The 10,815-nt window shown below is 38.2% G+C and overlaps 2 protein-coding genes across 4 annotated transcripts; one reads left to right on the forward strand and one right to left on the reverse strand.

Moving 5' to 3' along the window:
* On the forward strand, positions 1–3,856 carry LOC147567820 (protein TRIGALACTOSYLDIACYLGLYCEROL 2, chloroplastic-like). 3 transcript variants are annotated; one of them, XM_086654349.1, is made up of 6 exons: positions 1–389; positions 515–1,288; positions 2,137–2,466; positions 2,814–2,929; positions 3,295–3,385; positions 3,492–3,856. In XM_086654349.1, the coding sequence occupies exons 2-6, from the start codon at positions 770–772 to the stop codon at positions 3,582–3,584; spliced, it is 1,149 nt and encodes a 382-aa protein (XP_086510475.1). In that variant the 5' UTR covers positions 1–389; positions 515–769; the 3' UTR covers positions 3,585–3,856. The 3 variants fall into 3 exon arrangements, with proteins under 3 accessions (XP_086510475.1, XP_086510474.1, XP_086510477.1); XM_086654351.1 differs by having other exon boundaries at positions 11–389; positions 468–1,288; XM_086654348.1 differs by having other exon boundaries at positions 3–1,288.
* A 3,166-nt stretch (positions 3,857–7,022) lies between these two features.
* Positions 7,023–10,595, reverse strand: LOC147567821 (uncharacterized). The gene is made up of 7 exons (XM_086658570.1): positions 10,164–10,595; positions 9,644–10,063; positions 9,397–9,546; positions 8,362–8,461; positions 7,776–8,155; positions 7,417–7,690; positions 7,023–7,069 (listed from the first exon to the last, which is right to left on the reverse strand). Exons 1-7 carry the CDS (start codon positions 10,593–10,595, stop codon positions 7,023–7,025), a joined length of 1,803 nt encoding a protein of 600 aa, XP_086514696.1.
* Between the last annotated feature and the right edge of the window lie 220 nt (positions 10,596–10,815).

Consider the following 10,815-nt stretch of genomic DNA (forward strand, 5'->3'; position numbering starts at 1 on the left):
GAGATGCTCCAATGGGAAAGAGTAAAGACCTCGAGGTCAACATTTAACTCTAGGATAATGGCCAAAGATCTCTGGTCGTTGATGACCGATTCTTGGTCCAGATGCAATCATTTATGCTAGAATGTTATCCATTGAATCACTATTTGATAAATGTTGTGAGTAGCTATTTCGAACGACTAGGTTTTATGCGTCTGCCTGTTGTTGGGTACCAGACCCACTAACCACTGAGGGAAGGTAAGAGAGAGAGAGAGAGAGAGAGAGAGAGAGAGAGAGAGAGAGCAGGGGATTCTTCAATTGGTTCGTTGATACTTGATTATGGAATCTTGAGTTCTCCAGATCCCCAACATCATTTTCTTTTTGAGAAGTTCTTCACCTCACTGGTTCATCAGGTATGCAATTTCTTTCCTTTACTTCGATCCGAATGTTAGCATACCACCCCCGCTTCTAAATCCTAATTCACTTTCTAGGGTTTGCTCACTTTCTTTATTGATGCAACAAATGCTCTTTTCTACAGTTACCTTGGACTACATATATTTCCCTGATTTCTAGTGTTCTTTGATGGTCTCGTGGAGTTCATTTTTAAGAATTTTATCAGTTTTCTGAGAGTTTGATATTTAATTCATATTTGAGCACTTTAGACCGGTTTGAGATAATTGGGTAGAGGGTAGCCCCATTTTTGCAGAAACCATATTGATTTCAAATTCAGTGAATTGGTAGTGTTTGAAGTTCAAAAAGATAAACCCAATATAAGTGAATTGGTGAGTTTAAGATGGTTGGTAGCTCACTGATTCATGTTTCAGCTCGCCCCACTGTGTTATCTTTGCCAGTGATTACTCTCCCAAGTGATTCTCGAAGTTATCTACCATATTTACCTAGTAGATCAACAAAGAAACTTGTTCAAGTAAGAGCTAGTTCGGCCAACATCGGACAAAATCCCCCACCTTCTTCTTCGGAAGAAAACAACCCATTAGCAACTATCTTGGGTTTACCAGGGACTATCTGGAAGCAAACCTTGCGTCCCCTCAGCGATTTTGGGTTTGGCAAGAAGAGTATTTGGGAGGGTGGTGTTGGGTTGTTTGTTGTTTCGGGTTCGGTTCTTCTTGCACTTAGCTTGGTTTGGTTGAGGGGTTTCCAAATACGCTCCCGAATGAGAAAGTACCAAGCAGTCGTTGAGTTCTCTCAAGCTTGTGGTATTAGTATGGGCACACCTGTGAGGATCAGAGGGGTGAATGTCGGCAATGTCATTCGCATCAATCCTTCCTTAAAAAGCATCGAAGCAGTCATTGAGGTGTGTTATTCATTTTAATTTACGTATGTGATTTTGATAGGATGAGCTCATTTCGGTTGCATCGATTTCCACTTTTATGGTTCAGGATACTTATTTGTATGCGTATTGAATCATATATATCTGTCTGATCTGCCAGGAGGCATTTTGAGAATACCATATATGAAACGGAACTTCATTACCTTTATGTGATTATACCTGAATTTAGCCAGTGTTCGATAAAATCTAGATAAGTGAGCTGCTGTGCCGCGTGATCACTGTGGAGATTCAGATACAACAGTGAATGTATAAGAAACTCATATTATCTAACCACACTGATTTTGAGATCACCATAATTAGTTTTGTTATGGAGTTTTCAGCATCCTACTTACATCCTCCTATAAGTTTTAGCCTACCTGGTCATTCTTCATGAGGATAAAACAAAGATAGAACTAATTCAAAGATTCAAAAAAATTAAATAAATAAATAAAGTTGGAAAAACGCCTTTCATTTTGGAAAAACATGTACCTTTATATACACACACAGATATTATTAAATTTTGACATATCTTTTAAAGAGATGAACATATGTTTAATGCACATTCCCCCAAGTCCCCCAGTCTTGACTTGTTTTAAGAGATGCTTGAAGTACTAGTGAGGAAAAGTTAGCAGATGACTGGTAAGAGCTTTTGAAGATAGAGATAAAGACCATATTTGCGCATGAAATAGTGTTATACAGAAAAGTGCTTTTATATTACAAATTTCAGATGTTCTGTATTTTTGTCGGCCATAGAATTACTGGGGTAAACATATTTCTTATAAAGATGTTGATATTTACGATAATGTTTATCCTTAATTTCACTTCTCCTACAGGTCGAAGATGATAAAATATTCATTCCTCGTAATTCGCTGATTGAGGTGAATCAGTCTGGCCTTCTTATGGAGACTTTGATTGATATTACTCCTCGAGATCCACTTCCATTGCCTTCTGTGGGGCCTCGTGATCCCGAATGTGATAAAGAAGGGTTAATCGTATGTGACAGGCAAAAGATAAAGGGACAGCAAGGGGTAAGTTTGGATGAGTTAGTTGGTATATTCACTCGTCTCGGACGAGATATGGAAAAAATTGGTGTTACCAAAAGCTATGACTTGGCTGAAAGGGTGGCGTCAGTTATCGAGGAGGCAAAGCCACTGCTTGCAAAGGTAATGTATAGTTTGTACTCTTGCATGTTTATGTGGTACTATCAAGAGATATTATGTGCAGCTGTCATGTTGTTTTCTGCTAGTCTCTCTACTATATGTATAACACATTGATATGTTGATATGGACCATATAGCAGGACACAAATCCTGTAGAGAAGTAGTCCATATGATGTGCCGATGACCAATGAAAACCACAGGGACCATTCTCTGCCAGGGATAAATTTGCTAGACACTTGCTTCTATATCTATTTCTAGTTTTTGATATGAATCATATTATGTGTATTTTACTGATCAATTTTGGATGCATTCACATGCTGAGCCTTTCTCTTTGGTGTACTGATGTCTCAGATTGAAACCATGGCTGAAGATTTAGAACCTTTGTTGTCGGAAGTTCGTGATAGTGGTCTGCTAAAAGAAGTTGAGAGTCTCACAAAAAATCTAACTGAAGCAACTGGAGATTTGAGGTAAACTATCTAAACTTCTCAACTCTTTTTCTTAGTGTTTTCCCTTTCGGAGGAACGTAGAACAATGATTACTTGTGTCCGTATGCTTAGTTGTGTATCACTGTGATAGTTTCTAAATTACTTCCGACTTTGAAAAGCAAGTGCTTATGGAAAGATAACTTTTTCCTTGTTTTACCTAACGACTTTCAATTGAATAACTTTAAAACAAAAGTAATTTTATCGGTTAAAATTTTTTTTCCAAACTCAACCAATTTTCCGGATACCAAAATTATACTAGTTTTTGTCTAGTGCTTATATCTTCATCATTATTAATGTCTCCTTTATTCCTTTCTCTCATATCCGTACCGCTGAATCTTGTTCACCAGGAGGATGCATTCATCAATCATGACTCCTGAGAATACGGAGCGAATTCGAAAGTCTATTTACAGCTTCTTGTTTACACTGAAGAACATCGAGGTTAATTTTCCTTCTTTGCTTCTTACTTATCTATCATTTAAACATGATATCTGAACTTCAAAATTCTGTTGCCTCAACTCTTCTATTTGCATCAACCAATCTGCAGAATATAAGCTCTGATATCTCGGGCTTCACTGGAGACGAGGCAACCAGAAAGAATTTGAAGCTCCTCATCAAGTCATTAAGCAGGTTACTGTGATGAGAAGCTAACTGCCGTTGTTGACAAATATAACCTAATGAAATACACTCAGAGATAAATGAGGGTTTTCATTTGTGGGTACAAAACAGAGAGGGTGTGACAGAGTAACTCAAGTATGTCGCCAACAGAGTCATTTGTTTTTGGTTGTGTCCACAAAAAAGCAAGATAAGGTGTTTGTTCAGGGAGTTCAATTGAAATATTTGGGCTTTCAGATTTGTTCTTCACAATTAGATTTGAGAAGAGACATCAGTGTCTTCACTTTTTGCCCTCTACTCAAGCCCTGGTTTTTCTTTCCTTTTCCCATTGGAACTTCAAGTCAATTTTTTTCACATGGGTTTATAAGCTTGGCCTATAGGTCTCTGCTCTAACTTAGTATGGAGGCCTTTTGGATGAGTTCGTGAGGTCTTTGCCCGGAAGAAAACCTTGTACCCATGATTGGATCTGAGTGTCAAAAGCATGGACAATATAAGGACGTGATATCATTGTCTACCACCTCGATTTGATAATGATATCAGTCAAAGCTTAGAGCGTCACAGAAGCTGCTACTACTTGGGATGAGATATCACTCTCTGCTACTACTACTACAAGGACGTGATATCATTGTCTACCACCTCGATTTGATCCAACCAAGATTAAAACACAAGAATTGCCAGGAAGGAGTTCGATATATTTCATTAATACATAAGATCTTAGTACAATTATCAATACAGAGACATTGCAATAACTACTAAACCGAAGGCATGACTCAATTTACCAAATTATTCTACTTTCAATAGGACTAATTGAACATATAAGAAGCCATACCTACTAGTACTCTAGAGAGAGAAAGAAGAAGACATAATAGTCTTCTCCCTCACTACATAAAAAGAAAAACATATTTTACTTAAACCAGCAACACTACATATATATAGAGAGTCATGATCCATGTCTCATCATTTTCCGCACTTGCAAGGGTTGCAGGTGAAATTTCCTGAGAGAAACCGGGGCTGTCGTCTTTATAAATCAACTGATGATGAAATTCCCGATCCCGGGAACGAATCTAGTGGGGGCAGTTCAGGGAAACCAGGAGATAGCCCGAGAGTGTTACCTGATCTCGACCCGAAACTGTAAAAAAGAAAGACCCACCCCAACTACTTAGATATATCTCAGGAAGAGACACATGTTTTTTCACACCCCGGGGTTGATCACTTGTTAATGTTGCCTAAGGTGGGACACTCCCATAGTCCATACTAGACTATAATAGCTCTGTCACTATTCACCTAGTGATAGTGTACTCATATCCGAGGTAATGAACCATACGTATATGTGACCATTTACGACGTATTTCATTATGACGATCCTGTTCGACCCACCTAAGTGTGCCAACATGATAGAAAAAGATATTCTCTATATTTAAAATTAGGAGTTTCTATATTTTAGAAGATATTTTCTAGTTATTTAATATTAGGAGTTTCTATATTTTAGAGTTCTAAGTAATTTAGGAGTTTCTATATTACTATATTTCTGAATATTGAGTGCTTGTTGATGTCTAATTAGGAGTCCCAAGAGTTTCTATATTTCTATATTTCTAAATATGGAGTCGTAGTTGATGTCTAATTATGAGTCCTAGTTAGAGTCTAATTTGTTTGGTTGTAGTCTATATATATGGCTGAGTTCAGAGTAGTTAGGATATGAATATGAATATGAATATTGAAATTATTAATAAAGTTTTCTATTAGTATTACGTTTATCTTTGCCTGGCCTAGAGAAGGACTTAGGTTCTTATCACTTTGTATCCAGAGCAGACGCTCCTATCATTCGCTTTCGCATTACTTTTATCTTCGTTAGAGAACCTTATTTTTGGTACAAATTCAAAAAAAAAAAAAAAAAAGAAGAATGGAGAAGCAATTAGGTGAATTGGCGGAGAAGATGGTTGAGATGACGGTAAATCAATCATTATTGGTTGAGAAGATTGGTCGATTGATCGACAATAGAGGGATTGTATCTCAAAGAGGTGATTGTTTAAAAGGTGAAAGGTTAAATTTTACACGGTTTAACGGATCAGATGCGGATGGGTTTTTCAAGCTGAACAATATTTTGAGTTCTATAACACTGCACAAGACTAAAAGATTCAGTTTGCAATCAATTACTTGGATGGAAAAGCATTGCAATGGTGTCGTTGGGCTAAAAGAGGTATTCGTACATGGGAAGAGTTTGCTGAAGCGGCTGTAGGTCGCTTCGGGAGAACGACGTATGAAGATGTAGCGGTTCCACTAGCAAAATTACGACAAACAAGGTCCTACTATGAATATCAAGAAGAGTTTGAGCGTATTTCAAACATGGTTAAGGAGCCCGGGAAAGACAAAGATGAGACAGAGAGAGAAACAACCAAAGCAGAGGAGAAGAAAGCTAACAGAGAGAACAAAAAAAATCTCAGAGAGAGACGACAGCGATGCCATCCTGATGAATATACAAAAAAGAAGGAAATTCACATTGAAGAAAATGTTCCTAGACCTTCTCCTGGATCAAATTGTTCGATGAACATCAATCCACTGAAGAAAACAAAACTGATCATATATGGAGGATATTCCAAACAAGTAGCATCTAATAAGAGTAGCTGCATTCAGAAGGGAAGTTCTACAGTAAGAAGGGTGTCTCTGAAGTTATCTCCAAAGTACTATGATCCATACAAAATACTGGAAAAAATCGGTCTAATAGTGTATCGTTTGGAATTACCAAAGGAACTAAAATTCATCTTGTTTTTCATGTTTCTGTTTTGAAGAAGGCACTTATCCTCAATATTGCGATTGATGACGAAATACATATTGTCGAATATGAGGGAGACCCGGTGTTAACTATGATCAAGAACATCCTTGAGGGTAAGAATGCTCTCAAGGGAGGAGGAATGATAGAAAAAGATATTCTCTATATTTAAAATTAAGAATTTCTATATTTTAGAAGATATTTTCTAGTTATTTAATATTAGGAGTTTCTATATTTTAGAGTTCTAAGTAATTTAGGAGTTTCTATATTACTATATTTCTGAATATTGAGTCCTTGTTGATGTCTAATTAGGAGTCCTAGGAGTTTTTATATTTCTAAATAATCTTGATGTCTAACTATATATGAGTCATAGTTAGAGTCTAATTTGTTTAGTTGTAGCCTATATATATGGCTGAGCTCATAGTAGTTAGGATATGAATATGAATATTGAAATTATTAATAAAGTTTTCTATTAGTATTACGTTTATCTTTGGCTGGCCTAGAGAAGGACTTAGGTTCTTATCACAACACCACAACCAGAGACTCCCACTCCGATGGCTGAGATAAGCCACTCCTTTAGTATCGGAGTATGTGATGCTACAGTTTCCATATCGACGATTCCCAAAGTCGATAAAACTATGAACTAATTTATATCGATGTCCTATCAAGAAGTATTCCATCTCCCTCGTATCAATCCTAGATACCGATGAATACTATGGACTTCGATAATTGATACATATAACCTGCAAACAATATGTGAAACATACAAATGCAAATACTAAATGCTCATAAGTCTCATGAATATGTATAAGTTGATATTAAATTTCAGAATTCGACATGTCGTATCACAAATTTGCTTTCAATCTCCCACTTGCACTTATAGTTGTGGCATACAACTACAAGGGCACCAATCAAACGTGTCTGTCTGAATTCAAACACAAACTCTTCATGTGAGGTAAGAATACTCTCTCTGGTAATGCTTTTGTGAACGGATCCACTAGATTGTTTGTAATAGTGATCTTGGTAACTGATACGTCACCACGCTTTGCAATACTCCTTAGTAGGTGATACTTGCGTTCTATGTGCTTACTTTTTCCGTGGTCCCTAGGGTCTTTAGACTGAGCTATAGCTCCCGTATTGTCACAATTAAGAATCGTTGGACCATCTGCATTGGGAACTACTCTCAAACCCATCAAAAAGTTTTTCAACCAGACCGCTTCCTTTGCTGCTTCGCATGCAGGAAAGTATTCTGCCTCCATCTTTGAATCTGCAATACACGACTGTTTCTTGCTTCTCCAACTGACGGCTCCTCCACATGAAGTGAAGAGATACCCGGATGTAGATTTTCTCCTGCTTTCGTCCGCCTGCCAGTCAGAATCATAGCTCCTCATTACCAAAGCACAGCACATAATCTTTCGTTCCCCGAAGATACTTGAATATGTGCTTAACCGCTTCCCAATAAGCCATACCTGGGTTGGACTGAAATCTATTGACAATACCAACCGCCAAGTAGATATCTGGCCCTGTACACAACATATCATACATCAAACTTCCTACTGCCGAAGCATAAGAAACTTTGCTCATTCGCAATTTTTCCACATCAGTCTGAGGTGACTGCTTTTTAGAAAGACTGATCCCATGCCTGAAAGGTAGTAAACCTTTCTTGGAATCCTCCATTGCAAATCTCGTCAGAATTTTCTCTACATATCTCACTTGTGATAACCCCAATATTTTTCTCTGCCGATCCCTTAATAATTTGATCCCAAGGATATAGCTGGCCTCACCCAGATCCTTCATTTCAAAATTACTTGCAAGCCAAATTTTGGTGGCTGTCATATCCCAATATCATTTCTGATATGCAATATGTCATCCACATATAAAACCAAGAACACCACCTTGCTTCCTTCCTACTTCATGTAAACACTTGGATCATCATCATTTTGAATGAAGCCATAAGAACTGACTGCTTCATCAAAACGATGATTCCAACTCCTAGATGCTTGTTTAAGTCCATAAATGGACCTTCACAACTTACACACTAGGTCTTCTTGTCCTTTAGCAATAAAACCATCTGGTTGCCTCATGTAGATGTTTTCCTCCAAAAGTCCATATAAAAAAGCTGTCTTCACATCCATCTGCCAAATCTCATAATCATGGTCAGCAGCAATCGCCAAGAGTACTCTGATAGACTTGAGTCTAACTACTGCAGAAAAAGTCTCCTCATAGTCAACTCCTTACTTTTGTGTGAACCCCTTAGCCACTAGTCTTGCCTTGTAGGTCTCCATCTCTCCATCCTGTCCTCTTTTTCTCCTGTAAACCCATTTTCACCCTATTGGAATAATTTGTGCTGGTGGTTTCACAAGCTGCCACACTTCATTTTTGTACATCGATTCCATTTCCCGTTTCATTGCCTCTTTCCAATGTTGAGCGTCTACGTCCTCCATAGCTTCTCTGTACTAGAATGGATCTGCCTCAGATTCCTCTTGAACCTTCTGAAAAGACTCCCCAAGGTATACTAATCTGTCTGGAGATCTTATGATTCTCCCACTGCGACGGAGCACCGGTTCACTAACCATGTTAGGTAAAATTATTTCTTCTCGTTCATCGGTAACGGGTGTGCGATTGGAATCACATACCATCTGTGGCTTATCTACTAGTAACTCATGAAGGATTAATTGGCTCCTTGGCTTGTGATCTATCATATAGTTATTCTCAAAAAAATAGAACTTGTTGAAACAAGAACTTTCTTGTCAGCTGGACTATAGAATAAACCACCCTTGGTCCCTTTTGGATACCCCACAAAAATGCCGACCTCTGACCTTGGTTCTATCTTAGTAGGCTTTCCAACTCGCACGTGTGCTGGACACCCCCATATATGCAAGTGTCTCAGACTAGGTTTTCTACATGTCCACAACTCATGGGGTGTCTTTTGGACTGCCTTAGACGGAATCAAGTTCAGCATATAAACAACACTTTCCAGGGCATATCCACAAAAAGACATTGGTAATTAATAATAACTCATTATCGACCTAATCATGTTAAGTAAGGTTTTGTTTCTCTTTTCAGCTACTCCATTCTGCTGAGGGCATCCTGGTGCTGAAAGTTGTGAAACAATACCTTCCCTTGACAGTAAATCAGAGAACTCGTCAGATAGATACTCGCCACCTTGATCAGATCGAAGTGTCTTTAAGAGCTTACCCAATTGCTTTTCACACTCAGCCTTAAACTCAAGGAATTTCCCAAAACTCTCAGATGTGATGCATTAGGTAAATGTATCCGTACCTAGAATAGTCATATGTAAAGGTAACGAAATACACATATCCTCCTCTGGCGGCGATGTTCATTGGACCACAAACATCAGTGTGAATCAGCTCAAGTGGCTCGGAAGCCCTATACCCCTTGGCGTTAAATGGTTTCCTGGTCAATTTTCCTTCGATACAAGACTCGCATGTTGGCATGGGATCATTAGACAATGAGTCCAACAATCCACTGGCTGCCAGTCTGCGAATACTGTCTTGCCCGATATGACCCAACCTCAAATGCCATAGGTAAATAGAGTCCGAATCTATCTTTATCTTCTTAGATGATGAAGATGACATCTCATTATTAAATAGTTTGCATCGAGAGGGATTAACCAAATATAAACTGTTATTTTTAAAACCAGAACATATAATCTGACCATTCTTCTTTATTAAAACATCATCCTCAAATAAAACCGTGTATCCTGCTTGTCTTAACTTAAAAATAGAAATAAGTTTCCTTCTCATGGAAGGGACAAAATAAACGTTTTCCGATATTAATGTTTTTCCATCTCCAAAATGTAAAATAAAATCTAACCGCTTTTGCCGATATCCCAACGTCTGATCCCATCAACACCTGCACTTCACCTTTCCCTAGTCGCCTCATTCTCAGGAGCCCCTGCATGGTATTGCAGATATGATTGTTAGTCCCAGAATCTACACACCAAGTGTTAGGATTAATGGCCACAAAACATGTTTCGACTACAAGTGAAATACAACTACCTTGATTCTGACGTTTATTGGCAAGCTTAGGGCAATCCTTCTTCCAATGACCCTTCTCACCACACTTGAAATACTTTGTTCCTTTCTTCACCTTTTTAGGTGACCCTTCCTTTTTGATTGACCTCTTAACTTCCGACCCCTTCTTTTTCTTTCCCTTCTTGCCTTTCGGCTTAAAAGGAACTTCCCCCACCAAGGCATGTGCTGATCTTCCACGAACTATGTCCTCAGTAATTTGTAGCTCATTCATCAATTCAATCAGCGTATAAGAGTTCTTCCTTATAGCATACCTGACTTTGAATTAATTGAATGAGCTGGGCAAAGAATGTAAGACTATGTCCGTCTTGGAATCCTGATCCATGTCTGCTCCAAGGACCTCGAGTTCAGAGAAGTAACTGATCATTTTTAACATATGATCTTGAACCGACGATCCTTCAGTCATCTTGGTGTTGAGAACATCCCTCATTGTT

This window comes from Eschscholzia californica, unplaced genomic scaffold, assembly GCF_041429995.1.
Source record: "Eschscholzia californica isolate CP2 unplaced genomic scaffold, dmEscCali1.0.p SCAF_1, whole genome shotgun sequence".
NCBI classification, from domain to species: domain Eukaryota; kingdom Viridiplantae; phylum Streptophyta; class Magnoliopsida; order Ranunculales; family Papaveraceae; genus Eschscholzia; species Eschscholzia californica.